This window comes from Sturnira hondurensis, unplaced genomic scaffold, assembly GCF_014824575.4.
Source record: "Sturnira hondurensis isolate 20B ecotype Veracruz unplaced genomic scaffold, ASM1482457v3 Scaffold0019186, whole genome shotgun sequence".
NCBI lineage: Eukaryota > Metazoa > Chordata > Mammalia > Chiroptera > Phyllostomidae > Sturnira > Sturnira hondurensis.
Genome location: NW_028091817.1, coordinates 2,449,242 through 2,476,453, shown reverse-complemented (window position 1 = coordinate 2,476,453; position 27,212 = coordinate 2,449,242). Strand labels below are relative to the sequence as shown.

At 40.6% G+C, this 27,212-nt stretch overlaps 1 protein-coding gene and 2 pseudogenes across 3 annotated transcripts in view; all 3 read left to right on the top strand.

The window, feature by feature from the left end:
• The window catches only part of PMP22 (peripheral myelin protein 22), a 31,756-nt gene extending 26,286 nt beyond the window's left edge, over positions 1 to 5,470 (top strand). For all 3 annotated transcript variants that reach the window (XM_037070941.1, XM_037070943.1, XM_037070940.1), the window contains exon 5: positions 4,146 to 5,470. In XM_037070941.1, coding sequence (XP_036926836.1) covers positions 4,146 to 4,309 — 164 coding nt within the window. In that variant the 3' untranslated portion in view covers positions 4,310 to 5,470. The remainder of the gene's footprint in view (positions 1 to 4,145) is intronic.
• A 13,844-nt stretch (positions 5,471 to 19,314) lies between these two features.
• Positions 19,315 to 19,554, top strand: LOC119004205 (cytochrome c oxidase subunit NDUFA4-like; annotated as a pseudogene).
• Positions 19,555 to 25,122: 5,568 nt separating this feature from the next.
• On the top strand, positions 25,123 to 26,846 carry LOC119004216 (rho guanine nucleotide exchange factor 7-like; annotated as a pseudogene).
• The last annotated feature ends 366 nt before the right edge of the window (positions 26,847 to 27,212 follow it).

Below are 27,212 nucleotides of genomic sequence, written 5' to 3'. Positions count from 1 at the left end.
GAACTTTAGAATAAAGTAAGTTGGGGGGCTGAATAAAAGCATAGTGCCTTCCCTGTATAGAGTGCTTCAGGGGCACCCTCAGTTGGATGCCACATTTGGAAACCCTCTAATGAAAGAGTCATTCCAGATGTTGCCCTGGCCACACCCAGGTCAGAATCTTGAATGCTGTGGGTGACTTTCTAGGCTGAAGGGTCATTTGGATGCTAAAAATGGAAACTGGCCAGCATGACAGAGAAGGCTGTGTGTCTCACAGATGTAGAGCCCAGTACTTTCAGGATAACAGACCTTCCAGCCTCTTCCTGCCCCCTCTTACCGCCCCAAAAATGAGGTGGGGAGAAAAAGGTATTCCCTCACTCATCACACCAATGGCACCCAGGCACCTCCCATGGGCTGGCCCAATGGTCTTGCCTGGTGGTCACTCTCTGTCAGCTTCACTCTGGATTCTGCTGCAGGCTCTTGGAGGCACTGCTTGACAAAGTTACCAAGGTCTACATTTAAGTCATTTGCTGAATTCTTCCACTCCTCTCAATACTGTTGACTGTCTGGTACTTGAAACTGTTTATTTCCTCAACTTCCAAATTTTACCATTTTCCCAGTCACCTAAGTTAACCAGACAATCATACCAGAGTATCCCCTCTCACCTCCCATATGTAGTCCACCAGTCCTGCCATTGCTCAACCTCGTGCAGAGACATTGCATCCATTTCTTTTCTTTTACTCACTGATAGCATTATAGCTGTGCAAAGCCAACTCATGTACCTTTCTGTCCCCTGCTTTGTCCCCACTCCTAAATGCGATTCCCACACTGCTGTTGGGGTGATCTTTCTAGACCAGATTGGGTGTACTCAGGGTGGTATGGCCATAGACCGGGATAATCTTTCTAAAACACATCTGGTCCTGCTTTCTCCTCTGCTGAAGCTGTACTTCCCAACAGCTTCACCATGCATTAAGACCCACTCTTTCCTGGTCTGAGTGAGCTCTTAGCTTCATTGACTGCTGCTCACCCTTGGTCACCGGACACTCTTACCATGACCTGCTGGTGGTTTCCACCAAGTTCTCTGTTTTCCTTGCCTTGGTTGTGTTCTTCCTTCTACCTGGATTCCCTTCCTGGGAACCTTTCTTCACTTGGCTAACTCTTACACACCTTTTGTCCCAGGCCAAAGACTGTCTCCTAGTCAGGCTTCTCCAGGGCCCCAGTTTGGGCCCATCCCTGCTCTCAGAGTACTGGGTGCACTTCTTTCTCCCTCTCTTGAAATCATATCATGTAATATTTTACTGACATATGTTTTTGGGTGATGCTCATTTTTTGAAGGTCACATCCATGTCTGTTTAACTGGGCACTCTCAACATCTAGAACAGTTCCTGCACACACTAGGTACTTGTTTTTTTGAACCAAACAGAATGAGATAAGGAAGTTTAGAGAATTCCCACCACCTCTTCCCTTGCTTTTGGCTCCTTGGTTTCTCCCTTCCAAAAGCTTCGGGCTCTACTTAGTCACCTGCAGTTGCTGTCACTGTTAAAAGGGGATTTTATTCCCTGAATAAAATATTCAAGGAACCAACAGTGACAGGAAGGAAACCAGGACTCAAATCAACAATTTGGAAGAAGGCTTTAGGGAGCATTTTCAGAGAGTTGCTTTAGATCCAGCCATCCTGAGACAAGTGGAAACTCCTGGGAACACTTGATGTACTCTTATTGTCTGAACAGGGCCTGGGCCCTTCCACTTGGTGAGGGCCTGTAGTACCAGCCTCAGGCCCCTCCTAGTGTGTCCCTGTCACCACCAGGGGACAAGATGCTCATCGGTGGGGAAGGCAGAGCACCTGCCAGTGTGCCCATAGTGTCACTCACCTTCTTTGTGGGAACCTCCAAATGACATTTCCTCTCACTGCTTGCTGAGAACACAAGTCACTTGAACACAAGTCAGTGAGCTTGTGGGAGCGATTTTGGACTTATCGGGACTATGTTATAGCATTAATGCTCTGGATTTCAGGGCACATCTCTTTCTGTACATACAGACAGGCTTGTAGTAATGCATTCCCTAAAACTTCACTCTCCTGAAAGCAATCATTATAAAGTGTATATCCTTTCTTTGACTTTGTAAGAACCTACATTTATTGCTTTTTGAAGCAAAACTTAAATTCATTTACTTCTGAAATTCCACTTGGGTAAATTTCATATAAGTTAATCCACTTAGTCAGTCATGGCACTGTGTACTCTGTTCCTCTCTGCCCCTCTTGGTCAAAGATGGGATGTTTCTCTCTGATGTTTTCTTTGCTGCTGAAATCTGGGCACAGCTGGCCTTTGTGGGTATGATGGCATTTTTCATGTCAGTGCCGGTTAGACACACATCCCATTTGGACGCCCTGCCATACACAAGAGGCATTCTCCTGGCCTTTTAGCCTTCTGTTTATACCTACCTCTCTCCTTTAGCTCAGATATAGCCTAAGAGACCACATCAAGCTTTCTTAAAGATAAGGATGAGCACTTCTGAGAGGGAAGCCATGTGCTATGGGGGAGACCACTGGGGATCATGGACCACCAGACAAGTTGAGTGTGTTTGTAGCAGATCAAAACCATATTTCTCAAACAAAAGCTGGCCAGCTGCAGTTTCCCTTCTGATACAGATGTCTTCACTGTCTCTCTGACTTTCTGTAAGTAGCAGGGTTCTGGATCTGGTCCCACTGTAGTTCTAAGACTATTGTGCAGCTTTCTCAGGAGGGGCCGGTTAAGTAGGCGTTTTCTGCTCTGATTTGCAGAAGGACAATCTTATCAGGGGAGTGAATGTGACATATTCCCAATGCTGCACTTTATTCAAACAAAGTTGCAGTGTCTTGCCTAATAGCAGCCTGAATAGCAGTGAGGTTAGCTGTAGGTGGTCCAGATCATCGGGAGCGTGGGCACCACAGGAATCCCACAAGGCCTGCTGGCTTCATAATAGAGTCACTCAGAGCCTTTCAAAGATGCTACTTTTAGGAGGGAACAGAGCAGGCTTTGTGCAGCTGCAGGCTGGGTGCTGACAACACCAGACCCCCCCACTACTGGATCTAAAGCAACTCCCTGAAAATGCTCCCTAAAGCCTTCTTCCAAATTGTTGATTTGAGTCCTGGTTTCCTTCCTGTCACTGTTGGTTCCCTGAATATTTTATTCAGGGAATAAAAGCCCCCTTTAGCAGTGACAGCAACTGTAGGGGATTCTGATGGTCATGATGGGCATGGACTGTCACGCTTGAACATGCCCGCTTCACAGGGACCAAAGCAGAGGTTTTTCTTCTTCCCACATCAAAGAGCTGCCATAGAGGGCAAGGGAGCATGGCCTATCCTACCTGTGCATATGCTATCATTCCACCCCTCTTTGAGCTCTGAATCCAACCTTGGGGGCACCAAGAACTGTTGAAAGGGACCACATGCGATGAGCTTGCCCTGGTGGTCTCCTTCCTCTGAAGCTCTGCATCCCACTCAGACTCCGGCCTTCCTCCTGGCTTTCTGTTCACTTGTTCATCTCTGTGTGTCCTGCTGTCTTCCTGGGAGTGCCTGTCAGCATTGCCTGCTCCATCTCCTACGTGGCCATTCTTCTAAAGGGACTCATGGGGTTGTCTGCCCCTGTGTTGTCCCTGGAACCCAGCACTGTGGCCATGACACCACTCTGATGATAATAAAGGGCCATTTCACCTCCACTGGTTCCAGATAGCTCCTCATGTGTCTGCATAGTGGCTCACAGGTGTTGGGGAGCTCCCACACCCAATCATTCTTGTAAAGAGATAGGAAGGTTTCTCTTGCAACCTGAATTCACTGACTACCTTGTGTCAAGTGGGAATTGGTGGCAGTCAAAGCAAGAGAAATGGGACAGAAAAGATGATGGAGATGATGCCTGGGGTCACATGGATTGGAAGTGTAGTGTTCCTGTATCTACATGTCCCCTCTTGATTCTGATCTGTCAGTGGACTCCTTGCAGAGCTATCTGTGCTCTTCTCACACAGCATGGTCTGCCCTCCCTGCATCCCTCCTAGGCAGCTTGGGGGGGTGTGGTCTGGAGCAGCAGGTTATGTAAGCAGGCACCCAGAGTCCTGGGGATCCTGCCCTGGGGGTGGTGGGGAGGGGTCCCCACTGTGATCTCTCCCTCACTCAGATTGTCCCTCTCTTTCCCCAGGTCTGTGTGTGATGAGTGCAGCATCCATCTACACTGTGAGACACTCAGAATGGCACCTCAACTCTGATTACTCCTATGGATTTGCCTACATCCTGGCCTGGGTGGCCTTCCCACTGGCTCTCCTTAGTGGCGTCATCTATGTGATCTTGCGAAAACGCGAATGAGGAGCCCAGTCTGTCTGAGGCTCTGAGCAGACATAGGGAAGGGAGGAAGGAAACCTGAAAACGGAATTTAAAAAACCCACAAAAAAACCCTAAAAGCTAGCCAAAAAACCCAAACTCAAACCAAACCAAACAGAAAGTAGTTGGTGGGTGGGGTTAGTGTTGATTGAAGATGTATATAATATCTATGGTTTATAAAACCTATTTATAACACTTTTTACATATATGTACATAGTATTGTTTGCTTTATATGTTGACCATTAGTCTTGTGTTGAAACCTTAAAGAAATAGCTAAGGAACTTTACATCCTAACTATATAATCAAGCTCAGTATTTTTGTTTTGTTTTTCATTTTTTCCCCAGAAATAAAATAACTCCATCTTACCCCTCCCCTTTCATCTGAAAGAAGATACCTCCCTCCTACTCCACCTCATTTAGAAAACCAAAGTGTGGGTAGCAACCCCAACTGGCTAAAAGCTCTGTTATTGTGGGTGACCTAGTGTTCTCACAGGGACATTCACTGCCCACAGCCCATGGGAAGACTTGTTCATGCATAGGCAAAACCCTAAAACTGGAGCCCTTAGCAAGAAATCACAGCTTGTGGCTTTGACCACTTGCCCTTGAGGGTAGGTGACCTAGTCACAGATCTAGATGAGAAATTGGTGACAAAAAAAAAAAAAAGCCTGTGAAATGGTGCTATGTATTTACCATTCCTTATTATCACTAATCTTCTAAACTACTCACTGGGAATTCAGTTGACAGTTTTACACCACGAAGTAGAATGGAGACCTGAATAATTCTGTGTAATATAAATGGTTTATAACTGCTTTTGTACCTAGCTAGGCTGCTATTATCACTATGATAAATAAATAATAAACACAGCCTTTAGCACTCCCACATTCTTCTTGCGGCCGGAGCATCAGGATGAGTCTCTAGACCCCCTGGGGCCATGAGTTTCCAGGGCTCACCCAGGTCTAGGTTGTTCTCTGTCTCCAAGGACTGTCTGGCAATGACTTGTATTGGCCACCAACTGTAGATGTATATATGGTGCCCTTCTGATGCTAAGACGCCAGACCTTTTTTGTGTGTGTGTGCTTCACTTTTCCTTATTTTATGCCAACTGTGTGGACTAAGATGCATCGAAATAAACATCAGAGTAACTCACTGATCTCTGTTGGGTTTTTGTGGGGACCTGGGTGTGAGAGTGAGGTATATGTCCAAGTAGAGGAGAGCACTTCCATGGGAAGCCAGATTGAACAGATGATCTGGTTTACAGTTTGGTGTGAAGGGAGCACAAACCTAGATTTTGCACAGGCCTTTGAGAAGTCTGTGCAAATGTCCACTACCGGGAAAGGGCTGAGAACTGCAGCTGAAATGGAAATTGTAAATGGACCAGAAGGGGCCTCTTGTGTTCTGCTGTCTGCTGACTGGCATGGGGACCACAGAAGTATCCATGCAGCCACCCAATACATGGAGAATGTTAGCCTGAGCAGCACAGATCCTTCCCTAACCTTCAGAAGGAAGGGAGATTTTCCTGGCTGGTGTGGCCCAGTGGATTGTTGCTGGCCTGTGAACCAAAGGGTTGCCAGTTCAATTCCAAGTCAGGACGCATGCCTGGATTGCAGGCCAGATCCTCAGTTGGGGCAGGGGACACATGAGAAGCAACCACACATTAATGTTTCTCTCCTGTTCCTCCATTCCTCTCTCTAAAAATATATAAATGAATAAAATATTTTTTTTGAAAAAGAGGGAATGGAGATATGATATGGTGCAAAATGTGCATGATAGCAATTTGAGGCCAGACTTTCAGATTAAACATGGGTTGGCATCAACTGAGCTCTTACCACAGTCCCAACAGAGATGGAGGGCTTTATGAGGTTGGATTGTACTTGAACTCCAAGACTCAGTTTCCTCTTCTGCAAGATGAAGATGCCAATGCCACATTTATATTTTAGAGGTTAAAAGGAGATAAGTGTAAAATGGTTGGCATAGGAAGCATTCTATAAAATAGTGTTTATCACAAATGATAGGACAGAGGTGTAGTAGAAGGAGATACTAATTGTCCTGGGGAATCTTAAGGACATACAGACTGCACATTAGAATCTCCTATGCTGGGGCCACCCTAAGATTTGGATTTCTTGTGTCTGTGGTGGGACCCACCTGCCTTGGTGGGTATAAAGAATGCTACTGGAGAGTACAGTGCACAACCAGGGCTGACAGCCTTGGAACTTTCCATTGCTTATTAAATTTTAATGTATTACCTGTAAGATCCAGACTATGGCTCCTGGGGTAGAGATTTGGGTTCTATATTTCTGGTTAGTACCTGAATGACACTGGTACTGCTGTTCACACCTTGAGTAGCAAGGACCTAGAGTAATGAGGACCTAGAATGAAGACACTCTTCAGGCTCCTCATGCTTGGTGCCTTTGAACATCTATGATCAAAGGGCTCCTTCCTTATGAGGTTCTCAGGAATGGCCAGTTTACTCTGCCTCTGACTCTGATCCCCTGATCAGGGTGGTACAGGTGGTCATGAAGTGCACATGAGACACAGGTCACTGAAGAAAGTGGGAACTTAACTTCACAAGCTTGTACAGGCAAACTTCAGAGATATTGTGAGTCAGTTCCAGACCACTTCCATAACTCAAGTCACAACCCTTCTGCTAGCAGAGGCTCTTGACTTCAATTTGTAAAAAACACAACATCCGTGAAGTACAATAAAATGAAGTTCAATAAAGTTATGTCTGCCTACACTTGTATTTCATAAACTTTCTTTTATAACTTTAATTAAAAATTGAAAATTAATACAGAAAATACTAGAGATAAAGAGGGACACTTTATAGTGATAAAAGGGTCAATATGCCAGGAAGGTTAAATCTTATAAACAAATATGCACCTAATATTAGAGCACCAAAGTATATGAAGCAAAAGCTGACAAAAATGAAGCAAAAATAGGTAATTAAACAGTAATAATGCCCTACTTTCAATCATGGATAAGAAAACTGAAAAGAAAATCAACAAAGAAGTAAAAGACTTGAAAAACCCTATAAACCACCTGGCCTAATGGAAACCTATAGAACATTCCACATAACCAAAAAATATACATTCTTCTCAAGTGCACACATATGCAGCCTCCAAGATATCTCATATGCAAGGTTATAAAATAAATCTCAATAAATTTAAAAAAGATAAAAATCACACAAATAATGTTCTTTGACCACAATAGAATAAGAATAGGAATCAATAGCAAGAAAAAAATTAGGAAAGAAGTATGTGGAAATTAGTGTTCCAGCCAAGATGGAGGCATAGGTACAAACACTTCACTTCCTTGCATGAGCAATAGGAGGATAACACGCAATCTAAAATCAATAAACAACCAGAAGTGCCAGAAAATAAAACTGCATGGAACTCCAAAAACCAAGGAATTAAAGAAAAAATCAACCAGAATAACTAGACTGGTAAGAACCTGTGAGGAGGCGGGGAAGCATGTGGGCAGGGCTGGCTGAAGGCGAAACTGAGACTCAGAGATGACTGTAGACTACAGCAGTTACTGCAGTGGGGGAAACTCAAGAATTTGTTAAAAAGTGGGCTGGAGAGGAGCAGGCAAGCTGCATTGTTCCCTCTCAGGTCCTTGCCCCACAGGCAGCCTCAATGCCTAGCAAAGAGGTTTGCCGTGCCCTGGTGAATACCTAAGGCCCTGCCCCCTTACAACTTAACAGGGGCTCCAAACAAAGAAATAGGGCCAAAATGAAAGTACAGAGCAAAACCTCAGAAAGAGAGCTAAGCAATGAGGAGATAGTCAACCTGTCTGATGGAGAGTTTAAAGCCCCACTAATCAAACTGCCCACAGAACTGATTGAGCTTGGTCAAAAAATGAAGAAAACAAATGAAAGATACCCAAAATGAAATAAAGCAAAACATTTAGGGAGCTAACAGTGACCGGGGGAAAAAACAGGACTCAAATCAACAATTTGGAAGAAATGAACATCCAGCCAGAACAGAATGAAGAAACAAGAATTCAAAAAAGTGAAGAGAGTCTTACAAACCTCTGGGACAACCTGAAATGTTCCAATATCTGAATCATAGGGGTGCCGGAAGGAGAAGAACAACAGCAAGAAATTAAAAACATATTTGAACAAATGATGAAGGAAAACTTCCCCAATCTGGCAAAAGAAATAGACTTTCAGGAAGTCCAGGAAGCTCAGAGAGTCCCAAAAAAGTTGGGCCCACGGAGGAACACACCAAGGCACATCATCGTTAAGTTACCGGAGATTAAAGACAAGGAGAGAATCTTAAAAGCAGCAAGAGTAAAGGAGACAGTACTCCTACAAAGGAGCACCCATTAAACTATCAACCGATTTCTCAAAAGAAATCTTGCAGGCAAGAAAGTGCTGGAAAGAAGTATTTGAAGTCATGAAAGGCAAGGACCTATGTCCAAGATGACTCTACCCAGAAAAGCTATTATTTAAAATGGAAGGACAGACAAAGTGCTTCCCAGATAATGTCAAGTTAAAGGAGTTCATCATCACCAAGCCAATATTATATGAAATGTTAAAGGGACTTATTTAAGAACAGGAAGATAAAAAATGTGAAATGTAAAATGACAACAGACTCACAACTATCAACAAATGAACCTAAAAAAATAAAAGAAAGAAAAACAATGAAAACAAAAACTAAGCAAACAATTAGAACAGGAACAGAATCAGAGAAATGGATATCACATGGAGGGTTTTCAGTGGGAAGGGAGAGGGGAGGAATGGGGGGAAAGGTACAGGGAAAAAGAAGCATAATTGGTAGGCATTAAATAGACCGGGAGAGGTCAAAAATGGTATAGGAAACAGAGGACTCAAAGAATTTCTATGTACAACCTATGAACATGAACTAAGGGGGAGATGCTGGGGGTTTGGGGGATGCAGGGTGGAGGTGGGTAAAGGGGGAAAATTGGAAAAAGTGTAATAACATAATCAATAAAACATACTTTAAAAAGAAATATATGGATCCCTAAATCCCAGGTAGATTAATTTTTCCCCCAGATTAGAAGGGAGTCCCAACAACAACCCCAGGATATAGCCTGGCAGAACTGGGAGGAGAACCAATCAGAAGTCCCTAAAACCCCCAATAATAAGCAGCCAGTGTGGGGCCCTTCTTTCCTGCTGGATCTGAGACTACTCCCTCATCCAAAGACACCGTGCATCTAGAAACACCAGCAAAGGGGAAAGTGCACCTCAAATTGCCCAGGTCAAGAAGCACTCTCCTTCCATACCAAACCTGAGACTCCCTGCACCAAGAGACGTGGCATGGTCCGGGGCTAGAGTGAGAAGAATCCCACCACAATAAGCACCCAGCCTCTGAAGTGCTCTGTGGGCCAAGAGGTCAGAGTGTCCCACTTAGACACCCCTAGAGGCCTGGTCTGAGAAGCCCTCCCGCCTCCTCAGGCAGTACCAGCAGGGGCCAGTGGGAGGCATAGCAGCATCAGATAAACAGAGAAGATAAACATAGCACCACAAAGCCTTTTACAACTAAATAGGCTACAAAATGAGCCAGGATATGTGCGTTAAGCCTAAATGGTGTGGGGGCAACTTTGCCCGCAAAGTCCCCCTGTTTGCCACGGATGAAAGTAAACACTACCAAGACATGATCTGCTTGGGGAGGAAAGGTGGTTGATCCCTCAAAAGGGAAGAGCCAAGAGCCCCCTGCTCAAGGGGCTTTTACTGGGATCATTTGCACAAGAATACAGGAAAGGATCAAACAATAGATATCATTCAAAAAAGTACATCCAAGGTTGCTCTATCCAGCAAAGCTTTCATCTAGAATGGAGGGACAGATAAAGTGGTTCTCAGATAAGATCAAATTCAAGGAGTTCATTATCACCAATCCCTTATTATATGAAATGTTAAAGGGACTTATCTAAGAAAAAAGAAGATAAAAAATATGAACAGTGAAAGGACAGTGAACTCACAGTTATTAACAACCACATCTAAAACAAAAGCAAAACAAGAGGACAGCTAGATCAGGAGTGGAACCATAGAAATGGAGAACACATGGAGGGTTAGGAACAGGGGAGGGGGAGGAGGAGAAGGGGGGAGAAGGTACAGAAAATAAGTAGCATAGATGGTAGGTAGAAAATTGATAAGAGGGAAGGCAAGAATAGTAGGGGAAATATAGAATCTAAAGTACATGAGACACATGGTCATAAACTAGAGGGGGGGAATGGTGGGGGAGGGAATATGCAGGGTGGAGGGGAATGAAGGGGGGAATAGAACAACTGTAATTGCATGATCAATAAAATATATTTTTAAAAATGAAGTATGAGGGCTTATTCTCAGTCAGGGTCAGATAGCTAACGAGCCATAAAACTTTGAGGAACAAACTTCTTGCTTGGACCCTTATAATTTAAATTAGAGCATTCTAAACAAAGCAGGTTTCACAGGATTTTTACATATTCTTTCTTAGGCCTGATTTACCCCTCATACCTGCCCTTTCCAGCACAGGGCTGCACTGCTTTCCCCATCATAGGTTTTCAGGCTTCAGTGGATTAGAGCCAGGCAGTGCTTCTTTCAGATGGAAATGGGGACTCGGGCTATGTCACAATGGCCAGGGGGACGAGAGTCCATTGCTCCCTCTTTGTCTCAGCCCCCCAAGTCCTTCCATGATGGTCACCCAAGTGATCATGTCTGGCCTAGGTTGCCCCTCTCTGAGGAGTCATATCCACCATGGACATTGACCATGTTTTGGGAGCAGGGGAAGAAGTAGAAGCAGCGCTTGCTGTCAGAGACAAGCTTTGTCTCCTGTGGCCCGCATTCTGGAGGTCGCTCACTTTGCCATGGAAGGCAGTTACAATTCCTGAAACCAGGCAAGGTGGTTCCCAACATCACGGCATGCCTTTCTGACATAATTTAAGCAGTTAGAGATTCTCCTAACTTAATGGTCAACATGTCTAATAATTCAAAAATTTCTGTCATACCAAGAGCCAGGAAAATCACAGCTTGAATGAGAAAAGACAGTCAACACCAATGTGAAGAAGCTCAGTTGGATGTTGGAATTATCTAACTAGTATTTTAAAACAGCCATTATAAAAATGTTTCAACAAGCGAGTACAAATTCTTTTATAACAAATGAAAAAAGAAAATCTTATTAAAGACATAAAAATGTTAAAAGAACCCATACAAATTATAGAGCTGAAGCATAATATCAGAAATCAAAAACTTGATGACAGGCTCAGTAATAGAGTGGAAATGATAGAGAATAAAAGCATTAAGCTTGAAGACAAAACAACATAACCAACGCCATCTGAACAATATAAAGAAAATAGACCACAAAAGAATAATCAACCTCAGGGACCTGTGGAACAATAGCAAAAAAATCCAACATTTGTATCATTGCAGTCCTAAAAGAAGAGGAGAAAGAGAGTGGACTGAAAAACTTAAAAAAAAAAATGAGTGAAAAGTTCCCAAATTTGACAAAAGACCTAAGCCTTCAGATTCAAGAAGCTAAACAAACCACAAATAGGATTAACCCAAAGAAATTCATGCCAAGATACATTATAATTATTACTTTGAAAATATATTTTATTGGTTATGCTAATACAGTTGTCCCATTTCCCTCTCTTTATTCTCCTCTGCCCTGCAAACCCCCTCGCACCTGCACTCCTCGCCTTTAGTTCATGTCCATGTGTCCTGCATATAAGTTCTTTGGCTTCTCCATTTCCCATACTATTCTAACCTTCCCCTGTCCATTTTGTGTCTACAATTTATGCTACTTATTCTCTCTACCTTTCCCCCATTTCTCCCCCCCACCCCGACTGATAACCCTCCATGTATGTGATCTCCGTTTCTGTGATTCTGTTCCCATTTTAGTTGTTTGCTGAGGTTTTTGTTGTTGTTGTTTTTATGTTTGGTTGTTAATAGTTGTGAGTTTGTTGTCATTTTACTGTTCATATTTTTTATCTTTTTCTTAGATAAGTCCCTTTAACATTTTATATAATAAGGGCTGGGGGATAATGAACTCCTTTAACTTGACCTTACCTGGGAAACACTTTATCTTGCCTCCCATTCTAAATGATAGCTTTGCTGGATAGAGTCATCTTGGGTGTAGGTCCTTGCCTTTCATGGATTCAAATACTTCTTTCTAGCCCCTTCTTGCCTGCAAGGTTTCTTTTGAGAAATCAGCTGACAGTCTTATGGGAACTCCTTTGTAAGTAACTCTCCTTTTCTTTTGCTGCTTCTAGGATTCTCTCCTTATTTTTAATCTTGGCTAATGTAATTATGATGTGCTTTGGTGTGTTCCTCCTTGGTTCCTAATTCTTTGGGACTCTCTGAGCTTCCTGGACTTCCTGAAAGTCTTTTTTCTTTGCCAGATTGAGGAATTTTTCCTTCATTATTTGTTCAAGTAAGTTTTCATGTTCTTGATCTTCCTCTTCTACTTCTGGCATCACTATGATTCTGATGTCGGAACATTTGAAATTGTCCTGGAGGTTCCTAAGACTCTCCTCATTGTTTTGAATTTTTGTTTCTTCATTCTGTTCTGATTGAATGTTTCTTTCTTCCTTCTGCTCTAAACCATTGGTTTGAGTCCTGGTTTCCTTCCCATCACTGTTGGTTCCCTGTAGAATTTTCTTTATATCACACAATGTAACCTTCATTGCTGCCTGGGCCTTTTTTGCTGTTGAAGTACCCAGTGAGTTCCTGGAGAACCCTGATAACCAGTGTTTTGAACTGTGTATTTGATAGGTTGGCTATCTCTTTATTGCCTACTTGTATTTTTTCCAGAGCTTTGAACTGTTCTTTCATTTGGGCCATTTTTTTTTTTTGGTCTCAGTGTACCTATTAGGTAGTAAGGGGTGGAGTCTTAGGTGTTTACCAGGGCAAGACAACCCACATCACTACGTTGTCATGCTGTATATGGGGGAGGGGTCCAAAAGGGAACAATGCTGCTTATTCCACTCTCTACCAGTTTTCAATCATTCCCCCACTACCCACAATCAAATTGGGCACTTTTGGTGCTGATTCCCCATGGGTGGGTTTGTGTATATTCTAGGACCCTGTGTATCTCTCCAGTGAACTCTCCTGTGAGCCTGGGAGTTTCTCATGCCTCACCAACCCCCCACTGGTGTTTTCAACCAGAGTTTTGAGGCTTTATTTTCCTGCACTGGAATCCTGGGTTGTTGTTCCTCTGCAATTGAATGCAGGACCCAGTCCACCATCGGCTCCCTGGCTAGGTCTGCCAGCTTCTGCCTTGCCAGCCCCAGTCCGCCAGCCACTGCCTTGCCACAAGTCCTCTCCACCTGGCTTCCCATCTCTACCCCTTCTACAGGTCTGGATGAATGTTTCTTCTTTAACTGCTTGGTTGTTGAACTTCCATACAGTTTGATTTTCTTTTAGTTCTGGTTGTGTTTTGTTTTTAAATTTGTTATTGTCCTTTTGGTTGTGCAAGGAGGCACAATGTGTCTACTTATGCCTCCATCTTGGTCAGAAGTCTAGATACATTATAATTAAACTTCTGAAAATTAAAGACAGTAAAAAAATAAATCTTGAAAGCTGCCCAAGAGACATGGTGCATTACCTAAAGGAGAATGTTGATATGAATATCAACTGATTTCTTATCTGAAACCACAAAGGACAGAAAAGAGTGACAACATTTTTCAAGTACTGAAAAAAAACCCCTTGCAATCACAAACTCAATATCTAGAAAAACTATCCATAAGCAATGAATATAAAATAAAAACATTCTTAAATGAAAACTGAAAGGATTTTTTGCTAGTAGACCTACCCTTAAGGGTGGCCAAATGGAGTTCTGTGAACAGAAAAGTAATAAAATAAGGAATTTTAGAGAGCCAAGAAGGAAGGATAAAAACAACAAAAGAGAAAAATGGGCATGTATAATACACTGTTATTCTTTTCATGAATTTTATAAAACATTTGTGATGACTGAACCAAAAATTATAGCAAATCTAATATTCAAAATTTCAAAATGTGGAGGATGAAAAGACCTAAATGGAGGTAAAATTTTTACCATTCAAGTGGTGAAATGTTGATACCAGTTGACATCAGTAAAAAGTCATATATGCATATTTTAATACCCAGGGAAACACTAAAAATATATACATAGATATATATTCAAAAACACTATAAAAATAACCAAGAGAATTGAAAGCAGAATCTGAAAGAGATAGTTGTACACCATGTTCATAGCAACAGTATTAATAATAACCAAATGGAGAAGCAACCCAAGGGTCCATCAACAGATGAATGAATAAGCAAAATATGGTATATACATATGTCGAACATTATTCAGCCTTCAAAAGGGAGAAAATTTGACACATGATACAACACATATGAACTTTGAGGGCATTATGGTAAGTGAAATAAGATAGTCACACACACACACACACACACACACACACACACACACACACACTGTATGCTTTCCCTTATATGAGGTGCTTGAGCAGTCAAATTTGTAGAGACAGAAAGTAGAATGGTGGTTTCCAGGGGTTGAAGGGAAGGGAGAATGGGGAGTTACCAGATATAGAGTTTCAGTTTTAAAACATGAAAAGTGTTCTGGAGATGGGTGGTAGTATGGTTACACAACATTATGAACATATTTAAAATTGCTGAACTGTATACTTGAAAATGATTCAGATGTCAATTTTATGTGATATATATTTAGCACAATAAAAAATTGAAAAAACACTATATTATTGTTTAGGAAAATACAATAACAATATAACATGATGTCATATATATGGTGTATAACAGAAATAGCACAAAACTTGGGAAAGGAGAAATGAAAGTGTACTATTGTAAGTTTCTTATACTATGCATGAAACTATAATATCAACTAAAGCTAAGAAATTCTAAATTGAAAATGTATCTGGTAAACTCTGAAGCACTAAATATATAAAACAGAAAACAAAGGAAATAAAATCCTTTGATGGTTTTTGATGTGTCAACTTGGCTAGAATAAAATACAAGGACAGAAGGAAGAACAACGGTCATTTTGTGACAAACACATCCAATACCTTCTTTTGTTAGTCAGTCAACTAACCAGGTGATACAATAAAGGGATTTTGCAGATGTAATTAATGTTTCTAATCAGTTGACTCTAAATAAAAAAGATGACCCTGGGGAGCTTGACTTAGTCAGAGAAAGCCCTTGAGTCTGGCAGTTCTTGTGCTAGAGTTCACAATTGATCCCTTTTTGCTAGATTTTTCAATTTTGACTGCCAGTAGACAACAGTTCTGGTCAATGTCTGGAGGACTCTAGGCTGCTTTTTCAACTACCTTGCCTATGGATGCAGACTTGCTTAGCCAGTCCTCACAGCCATCTAAGCCAATTCCTTGTAATAAGGCTGTCTATCTATTCGTCTATTTATGTATGTATGTTTTCCATACTGGTTGTATTTTTCTATTTTTCCACTCTGTTTCTCTGGTTGAACACTGAATGATACAAATGGAACAATAAAAATAATCATTCAATCCAAAATAGCACAAACTTTTCCTGAAAGGACCAGACAGTAAACATTTTAGGCTTACAAAGCTGCAGTTTCTCATTACTTATCTCTGACATCTTATTGAAAAAGCAGCCACATACAATATGTAAACAGATAAATGAGACTGTGTTCCAACAAAAATCTATTTGCAAAACAGGTGGCTGGCCCACAGGTTGTATTTTGCTAATCCTGCTCTAGATAGATTGATCTGGAAAAGAAGAAAGAAAGCACAAATGATCAATATCAGAATTGAAAAGGATGATAGTCTGCATAATACCCTGCAGATAAAGAGGAAATTAAGTGAATTCATAGGTAAATCAATAATTTTGATAAATCATACAATTTAGATAAAATGGGCAGATTTCTTGAAAAATACTCACTACTAAAACTCATTAAAAATAATCTTTACAGCCCTATAAATATTTTAAGAAATTGAATTTGTAATTAAAAACCATCACACAAAGACAACTCTAAGCCCAGAAAGCTTCAATGATAAAATGTGTAACATATTCAAAGAATAATAATTTTAGTTCCACACAAACTCTTCCAGAAAATGGCAAAGGAAGGTATATCTTACTGATTAATTCCTTGAGACCAGAATTCTCTGACACCAAAGCCAGACAAAGAAGATACAAGAAATGAAAACTATATATCAATATTCCTCATAAATGTAGACATAAAAAGTCTAAATAAAATTATAGCAAATGAAATCCAACAACATAAATCATGACTGAGTAGGGTTTATTCCGAGAATGCAGGGTTTATTTAATATTTTCAAATCATTCAATGTAATCTTTCATACTAACAAACTAATAATGGAAAACTGTGTGATCATCTCGATAGTTGCCAAAGGAGCATTTAACAAAATTCAACAAACAAAACTCTTAGCAAAGTCATAATAGGAGAAAATTTTCTCAACATTACAAAGGACGCCTATGAGAGATGTGCAGCTAGCATCATACTTAACAAAGACTGAACGCTTTCCTCCTATAATTGAGAACAAACCACAGGTGAATGCTCCCACCACCTCTATTCAGTGTTGTACTGAAAGGTCTAGCCAGCACAATAAAACAAGAAAAAGAAATAAAAGACATCAAAGTTATTTATAAAGAAGTATAACATACAGATTAAAATTTGAAACTTGATATTGAGAGGTATATAATATTCTTTAGTTTGTGTTAGACAAGTACTCATAAGACTACATTATCATACCTCTTTTTCCCTCCTTTTCCTTAATTAAAAGAATAAGTTTCTGGTGGACTGAAGTGAGAAAAATCATCATCCCCAGAGCTGCTTCCTTGCTTTGGTCATGGAAGCTGTCTTTGTGGGCTTTGTTTTTAAAGACATTTTTCTTCAACAGCTAAAATTGGGTTTTGTGTTCATCATCTGTCCCTCCTCTCCCAATCATTTCCCTTCCCCACTGTATGTATTAACTATAACAGTTTCCTAACTATGCATCCCCAGTTGTCAGCAAGCTGCAAAAGTGAGGCAGAGCTGACAGGAATGAGGAAAAGAATTAGAGAATGTAAATGAAAGAATTTGGGACAACAAAGACAAAATGGGCCTAGTGAAAACAACACCAATAACATATATTAGACACTTCTTATTGGCCAGGATTATGCCACTTGAAACTCAGCCAATTCTGTGAGGTCAATCCTATCACTATCTTGGAAGGCTTGGACAGCGTGTCCAAGTTACACAGGCAGTGAGAGAGCTGGGGTTTGGACATAGGGTGTCTGATTCTGAACCTCAGGCTCTTATCCTCCACCTCATATATATAGATATAGACTCCCCTGTGCCTTCTGAGTCTGCATGGCTTCCAATAGCAAGTTACATCAGTTCCTACAACATCAGTTCCAACAATACAATTAGTCAATTTTCAAAGAATGAAGAATAGACAAGTAAATACCATTGTTTGGCACTATAAAAATGACCAGGGGATTGAATTTGTGAATATTAGCATTCCTTTACCTCTAACTCAGAGAAATTGCTAAGAAGTCACTTTCATTTTATTTCCCAGAGAGGTCTCAAAATGTTTCCCACCTGAGAGGAATAGATGAGCTCCAGGGTGAGGCTTCAGTGCCAGTCTTTGCCAAGGATCTATCCTTTTCACTACACTCGTCTGAGGCTTCACCTGAAACAGTATGATGGCTAAGAAGATTGAGCGAGGCCCTGACCCATGTGGCTCAGTGGGTTGGACGTTGTCCAAAGTGAAAGGTCGCCAGTTTGATTCCCTGTCAGGGCACATGCCTGGATTGTGGGTCTGGTCCCTAGTAAGGGTATGTACAAGAGGCCACCAATTGATGTTTCTCTCTCACATGATTTTTCTCTCCTTCTTATTCTCTGTCCCTTCCCCTCTCTCTAAAAATAAATAAATAAACTATTTTATTAAAAAATAAAAGAAGGTTGGGTGAACATGATTCCAAGTTGCAGGCCAGAGTTCATTAAAAGCCTCTTATCCTCTTAATAAGCAAGTCTATTTAAACTGCAAAGTAGGTGCTGTGGGACCAAAAAGCCCCTGGGACAGATGGAAAAGGTTCCAGACACTGTCAGATGCTTCACAGTCAATCACCAGTCACCAAAGCCAGGGTCCTGGGCACTGGGGGGCCCCTGCTCTGGGACCAAGGTACAAAAATGGTAGTCTGGTTCATTTCAGCCAAAAGAAATCTTGGGCTTGGTGCACAAATGTAACTGGGGATGAAAAAAAGCATAAAAATAAATTGTATTAAAAATCTTTAGTCTGTAAGTTTTAAAAGAAAATGGTCCCTACATTCTATTACCCAAGCAGGAGCTCCCCTGGCTGGAAATCTAGTATAAAATACATGAATTGTGATGAATTTATCGAATTATTAACCTGGCAGTAGAATAGGAAAAGCACTTGTGTAAGATAAAAATGTTCCTCTCACCTTCTAAGTTCTTCTATCTGGGCTAATAATCAAATAAAAAGAAATAGATTAACAGGAGAAAATGTACAGAGTTTATCATGGATGTGGCTGCTGGGGTGTCATAAGGTATGAGACCCCAGATGCATCACATAATTGAGATTTATATGCCATTCTGGATAAAGGAGAAGGGGCAGGGCAGGGGCCTGGGAATCTGAAGGTGAAGTTGATAATTCACAATAGCAGAAAAAAGCAAGCAGATGGTCATTGAATTCTCAGGACACAGGGAACCAGGCTTTGCTAGATTTCTTCCTGCCCATCACATACATGCTAGTTCACATGTGCTAAGGTGAATATGCTAAAACAAATATGCTAAGAGTCCCTTTCTGAAGTAGATTTTTTTACCTGAATTCCTTTAGACAGGAAGGCAAGGTGGCCAAAAGGCTTCTTTCTGAGCCTTTTGTTTCTTAATAACCAGCTTAAATCAATTTCCCAAAAGGCAAAATTTAGGGAGGCAAAACTTTGGTTTCCCTTACATTTATAATTAGAACTTTCAGGACTGACCTCACCTGTCTACATAGGTAATAAAATTCTTTCTAGAGTTTTCTTCTTGTCTACCTACCACCCTCTGCTGCAACCATGTTCCATCAGATCTGCAGTCAGGACAAGAAGCATCCAAGCTTGATCCCTGTTTTGTAATTATTAGAGCCAGAAGTAATTCAATCCAGATGTCTGTTTGGGACAAAAAGAATAACCCAGAACCCTGGAACAAGTTGAGTCCCAATGAGCACTACAAGTTCTACTCAGTGAATGCAGATCATAGCAAACTGAAGAAAGAAGGTCCAGACTTCTAAATGAAATGTTTCACTCTAAAGCTGCTTAGAATGAAACTCTTCCAAAAGTCATTCACACAATTTTCGACCTACCCAGGAAATATTTCCCCTCTAAATGCACAAAATCATGTTGGTGTATTCTGTTGGGGTTTACACTGGTGAATAAATGTTTGAAACTTAAAAAAAAGTCTTTCTAATACTTTGAGGGCTAAGTCATGAATTTAGTAAAGTAAAAAGAATATTTGTCTGCTTTAGTATGAATAGGATGAATATAGAAAGATGCTTCAAATTTAAAGAAAACACTCCTAGAGAATAGAATGCTTTAATGTTGTTATTGGTGTTATTCTTAATTTGCTAGAACAATAAAAAATTTTCTGGAATATTACAACTCAATGGAACTTAAAATAAAAAAAATGAGTCAAAGGAATAATTTTCTACTCAACAGCCTGGTGGACAATTTGAAACTGTTTGCTGGCTGTGGTCCATCTGAGATATGGACCCACCACATATTTCTCAAAGATTAGGTCCTAAAAATTGTTGTTTGCACTTCAAGGTGATCATCTTCTCCCACCCTTAAACCTACATGCCTTGTCAATACAGATAGGTACACTGAAGATATTATATTCTAAATCAATGATGTAGTAATGAAGCTTGTGCATTTTAAAATCTTATATTGCCTTCTTGGCTCCATTTGGAATTTTTAAAAAATCACTATAAATTCCAAACAATATCCATTTGAAATTCTAAACACTTAGAGTTAAATTTTGGAATTCACTGATTAGTCTGTGAATTATAGGGTCTAAAAGGCATTACCAATTTTGTCAAATCAATAGATCAATCAATTGTGAATTCCCAGCAGTCCTTTGCACAGAAATGCACATGAAGTGAAAACTGCTGAGCATAAAGGAAACAAGTCTTTCCATATAGTGGCCAAGGAGACAAATGGACACTTTCTCTGTACCAACACAGACTGAGTTCATACACGAACACATGTGCTTGCATACTAACCATAGTCATGTAGTCTAACCAGCTGAGCAAGCTTGACCATCAATGTGAGGAACTGCAATTCAATTTAACAATAGTCACAGAGTAACTTCTGTGACCTCCATGGGAAATGTGTAAGCAGAAGCCACTTCTAAAAGCTTATAAAAATGTGAATTATGGAGTTTATTCATTTATACATTGAACTGGAGATCCATGACTATGTTAACACTGTGGTTTGGGATACAAACCAGTTTAGAGAAATTCTCCTTCTTACAAAGAATATAGTCTTCCCTGTATCTACTATTGTAGATAATCAATAAAAAAGTGTTATGTTGAAATGAGTATACTTACATTAAAATACTGTCTTATAGCAAGCTTTCTTCATTTTAGAGTGCATTGTGATTATATTTCCATTTTGATAAATTTTTCTACAACTACATGTTTACTTGTTTACCATAACCTGGTATTCCATTTATGAATGCATCATAATTTCTTTAAAAAATCTTTTATTGATCTTTAAGATTCCATTTCAATTCTATGGAAATGGAATCTTATTGATTCCATTTTTTCCTATTTAAAAAATTTTGAAGTGGCATTGTCTGGGTGGCTCTGTTGGTTGGAGTGTCATCCTGTACACCAAAACATCATGGGTTTGATGCTTGGTCAGGGCACATACCCAGGTTGCTCCCCAGTCAGGGCCACATGGGAGGCAGCCTATCAATGTTTCTCTCTCATATCAATGTTTCTCTTTCTCAAATCAATAAACATATCCTCAGGTGAGGATTCAAAAAAGTCTGAAATAAGCACCTTTAAAGCTAAATCTTTGCATATAATCTTGATTATTCTATTAGAATAAAATCCAAAGTGTAAAATTGCTGAGTCAAAAGTAGGATAATTTTGATGCCTTTTAACAAATTGTTCCCCAGAGAGGTTACTCCAACTTATACTTCTCTACTAACTTTTCTTTTTCAATTTAGTAGACAAATAATTTCACTCTTTTAATTCAGAATTTTTGATTCATGTTTAGCACATTTTATAATTCATTATTTGCAAATTGCCTGCTTATAACCTCACCTATTTTTCTATTGGTATATTTATGATTTATTATTGATTGGCAAGAGATTTCTAAATACTTTATCAAGAATAAAACCCCCTTGATATATGTGCTAGAAACTTTTTCCCATTTATCTATTCACGTAACAAATATTTATGAAATGTCTACTATGTGTGACAATTATGCTAAAACCCATAAGGAAGAAAATTAAGTCATCTTTATAAGAAAAATCTGTGGCTGCCACTAGGCTCCTAAGATGCTACACTGAATGAATACCAAGAGGCAATATTTCTTCTAGCATTTTAAGGAGAAAAATCTGTGAGCCAAGCTATACACACATATGGGGATCTCCAGATATTTTATGTATTCAGATAACAGAAGGTCATTCTCAGTTATTCACGGATATAGAAAACTGTTGTAGACCACTCTGCCTGGTTTTAGAAATTGTATCTCAACCCCTTGTGGCTAAGGGCAAGGGATGACCTTTGGAATGCCAGCTGCAGGAGACAAAGCTTGTCTCTGGTAGTAAACGCTGCCTCAGTTTCCTCTCCCTGCCCTCAAAGCTTGGTCGGAAGTCAATGACGGATAAGACCCCTCACAGTGGGGGGCAATCTAAGCCAGACTGGATCACTTGGGAGGCCTCCATGGAAGGACTGGGGTGGGGGGGCAGCTGCAACAAAGAGCAATGGACTCTTGCCCCCGCCCTGCTTTGACATAGCCAGAGTCCCCATGTTCTCTGGGAGAAGCACTTCCTGGCTCTAATCTCCTTAAGCCTGAATACCTGATGGGGAGAGGTGCAGCTCCTTGCCTTGCTAGAGTGTGTCCTGGGAAAAAATCTGGCACCACAAAGACTTCCTGATAAACCTGTGAAATCTGCTCTGCTAAGAGTGCTTTCATTCATACGTTAAGGGTTTGAGCGAGAAACCCTAAAACTCTGTTCCTGACAGACTCTGAAGCCCTCAGATTTCTTTGAAATGTTATCTACTGTTTGATCCTTGCTGCCCTGTATTCCTGTGTATTACAACCCAATAAAAGCCCTGGAGCAGGGGGCTCAGGGCCTTTTTCTCCTTGGAGAAACTGGTCGCTGCTGGCCTTGTCTCCCCTGAGAAACTGGCCACCAGCCCAAGGCCTTTTCCCAGCAGGGAAAATGGTCACCACTCCTCCCTAAGAAGATCACATCATGTCTTGGCCACATTCACTTTCATCCATGTCACACGGGGGGACTCACAAGAGAAGTCACCACCGCAGAAAACATTGCACCCATGTTTTCTTGAAAACTTAGTTGAAAATGTCTTCCAACAAACTTAGAAATAAAGCTCATTTAAGAATTCAAGAATGGGGCAGGCATGGCATAAAAATACTGGATGAGCTCTAAAAGTGGGGAGAACAATAATAATAAAATAATTGGTGACACAATTACAATGTTACCAAAATGATTCCTAGTGTTAAAACCTATATACAAAGCATATGTATAGGAGAAATGGTAATTATATGAATTATAAAAACCTAATTCACATTACTAGAAAATGAGAAATGGTGCATAGAGGAAAGCTATATGTCTATCTGGAAAAAAGCCAAACCATTGTTCTGTTATAACAAGAATAGTTGGTGCTACATCGATGTAACCTGGCAGCAAGGTTACATCCAGTCCAAGGAGAATGGACTGGAATGTGCATGAGTGAATAATGCTGACTTCACTGTATTAGTGGGGGCAATAGACATTGTTGAGTGAGCATGTGTGCTGTGTGGCCATCACATGCAAAATGACTGAGTGAATAGAGCAACAAGTCTCCGTCACATTTTGTGTTAAGCTTGAACATTTCTTGGTGGAGAATAAACTATTTGAATGATTCAGAATGCCACAGCTATGGGTGACTGGTGATTGGCAACTTCATTACAACAATGCACCACCAACTCATGCATCATGTCTCCTGCAGAGTCTTTTGGCAAAAAATCAAATCACCCAGGTGACTCAGTCCCCCTACAGCCCAGATTTGGCATCCTGTGACTTCTCACTTTTCCCTACACTAAAATCACCTCTGAAAGGAAAGACATTTCAGACCCTGGATGAGATTCAGGAAAATACAACAGGGCAGTTGATGGCAATTGGGGGAACTGTATGAGGTTCCAAATGTCTACTTTAAAGGGGATTGAGGCATCATTGTCCTATGTGCAATGTTTCTTGTATCTTCTTCAATAAATGTCTATTTTTCATAGCACATGGCTGGATACTTTCTAGAAAGACCTCATAGTCTGAATGTTTTTGTCACCTCCCCCTGCCACTGACCCACCCCTGCCCTGCCAATTCATATGTTGAAATTTTAATCCCCAAGTACATGAAATTAGCAAGTGGAACCCTAAGGAGGTGATTAGGTTGGGAGGGTGGAGTCATCATGAATGAAATTAATGCCTGTATAAAAGGGAAGCAAGGGTTTCCCTCCCCTATTCTGCTATGTGAGGACACAGCCAGAAGGTGCCATCTATAGAACAGAATGTAAGTGCTCACAAGACATCCAATCTGCCAGTCCCTTGATCTTGGGTTCTTGGGCTTCCAGAATGGTGAGAAATAATTTTCTGATGTTTATAAGTCACCTGGTTAATGATACATTTTTTGTAATAGCCTGAACAAAGATAGGGAAAAGAAAAGAGTACTAATATAATGAAATATTTTTAATTTCACACCATATAAAATTAAGTAAATATAAATTCAAGGATTTAAAAAATCTTCAAATGCTAAAAAAATAATAAGATATAAGTATTCCAAAACATTAAAAGACAGAAAACAATAAAGAATATGTATCGTGTGCTGAAAGGGAGCATTAAAAACTGCTGCATATTAAAAGTAAAGTAGAAGGCATATTGAAGAAATGTAAACAAAAACAAAATAGCAATGAGATATTCATAAAAATTAAATCCAGTTAAAAAGCATTGATTTGGTCAAATAGTGCTATGTCATATTCTAAAGGCTATAATTCAAACTGATATAACTATTTTAATTCTTTATGCAACAGGTGTCATAGTATCAATATTAATAAAGCAAGAAATCATTAGAGATCAAAAGAGAAATGGCAAAAACTAATATAAAATAATAAGCACAGGAATGAAAAAACAAAAAATTAGAGTCATAATGAATTAGGAAAAATATGTGAAATTGAAAAATATAATATTTTTAGGAAAAAAAAAGAGATAAACAACTATTAAGACTACTCAAGAAAGCCTGATGAAGGAAGGAGCCTGAGACTGGTGCCACCTGGAGGTGGGGAAGAAAAGAGCATCCACTCAGAGCCCAGGAGAGAGTGTGGAGCATGGGCCTGAGCCACATCTGGGAGTTCCTGAGAGGCTGGGGGGCACCCTGCACCTGGAAACATTAATGCAAACAATCTGTACTGGGGGCAGCATTTTAACAAATCCTCCATTCCTTAGTGACTCTAAATATATTAAAAACAGACATTGGACTGGGAAGTGAGTCTGTGTGTGCCCAGCCCTCATCTCATCAAATAAAGCCTTCTGACTCCTTGAGACCCCAGCTGAACTTCAAAATTGTTCCAGGGCTGGTGTTGAAGTTTGGACACAATAATGAATAATAGCAGCAGCCAAGTGGTCATAAGAACAAAGTTTAACTTCCAGCAGACAAATGACAAACTACTGTTTACAAAAGGAGATGTCATCCTTGCAGTTCTGGAGGAGGAAAGGAGCTGTGTGAAGCCTGGAGAAAAGCCTATGTCTCCCAAATCCAGAACATTGGAGAGCCCTCCCACAGGATTCCATTAAACTGCCATTAACAAAAGCTATTATAATGTGGTGCTACAGAATATTTTGGGAACAGAAAATGAATATTATAAGAACTCCAGATTGTTCTTTCAACATGTCCATGGCCATTGCAGACCAGTGAGAAGCGAGGTTCTGTGAGCACTTTATATTTAATGGAAAATCTAGAATATGTTCTTCCCAGCAAATGCTTGTGCAGTCTTTAGAAGAATGCAGCAAGTTACGTGAAGCTCAGCAGATGGTTGGAAGCTGCTTTTTAAATATGATGCCACAGATAAAAGTCTTGTACCTCATTTATTGTGCCATCTGCAGTGAATTTTCTCATGGAAAATTATTGTCCAGGTAGATGAGATATTCAAAAAGCCATGACTGCCTTCAAAACCCTTGCAGCCCAGGGTCAAGACCTTCAGAAAAAGAGTTTGCAATCCTGAGGGAAACTATCTGGAGCTGAGAGGGAGATTACAGTGAGACCTTGGGCAACATCATTTACATGTCCCAGGTCATGCGTCAGTGTGTGGGAAGTGAGGAAAAGAATGAAAGATATCTTCTACCCTTCCCAAATATTTTGGTAATGTTGTCTGTCAGTTCCAAGCTGAATGGTTTTCTCTATCAGGGAAACCTACCAATGACAACAATGACAATTGCAAAGCTTGAGGACAGTAAAAATGACAGAAATACATTTGAAATATCAGGGAGCATGAGTGGGTGGAAATGAATGCCATACAACAACCAGCAGGATCTCCATGAATAGGTGGATCATCTACAGAAGCAAACAAAAGCCACCATCTATCAGCAACCTCACCATTAAGCCTCATTCTGGGCTGTCTCATATGCTCTCTTCCCATCCAATCACCAATCCAGCAACCATGTGGAAGCATGCTGGTGTAGCCGATGCCCACCTACCACACACTGCCCCACCCATCCCAGCCTAGTGCTCCACACACTGCCATCAACTAGGGCATCAGAGCCTCCAAAGACTGCCACAGCACCAAGCCTGAGATCTCTACCACCACACCTTCCCTCTGGCACTTAGCTCCTCCCTGCCTGAAAAAGGATTGTAAGTAACTGAGTCCCAAGCATGTGAAAAGATGCCATATAAGTGCAAACCTGAGTGGAAGCCTTCAGACACTGAGTTTGTGCTGGGAAAAATCACAGCTGCTTTGGTAGGAGATGCACAAATTCTGGAAGTCATCAAAACTTAATGGCATAAGTGCCAAAATACTACAAACACTCAATTCAAGTTCATACAAAGAATCTGCTCCCCAAGCTTTGCTTCCAGAAGAAGAGAAAAACAGAGTCAAAAACACTAGAAGCATTGGTCAGACAGCAATAGAACGAGTCTTGTTGACACTGTCTATGCACCGAGGGAATAAGTCCAAGAATTAAGACAGGATAGCAAGATGAAATCTATGGAGGAAGAAGAGAAAGCCTGCAAAGACCTGGAAAAGCCAATGATGAAAGGTATAAGGAACAGAAATGGCCCTGTTTGGGACAAGGCCAGCTTCCAAGGAACAACCTTATTTCTTTCTTGAAGACCAGTTGCGAGACCAAGCTGGGAGTCCTGTGACCCCAGCCATTGGGACATTCAGGCCCCCAGAGCAGGGCTGGATGAAAGTCATCTTGTTTTCTGTGCTTAAAAACCTGAAGTTTATCACAGGACTAGAAATGGTCACACTGTTCTTGAAGAATCCAAGCATGAGGTAGACAACAAGAGCCAAACGGTGTTCATCTTACTCTAGAAACATCTCAATGACCTCATGTGAGTGCAGGGACTGACTGAAAATCCTGGTCTTTCAGGCTTTTATGAAACATATATAAATATTATATATTCATGGGTCATGCAAATACCCCATTTTGAATGTATGTCCCTGATTGTTCTATCTGGGCTCGTTCCCATG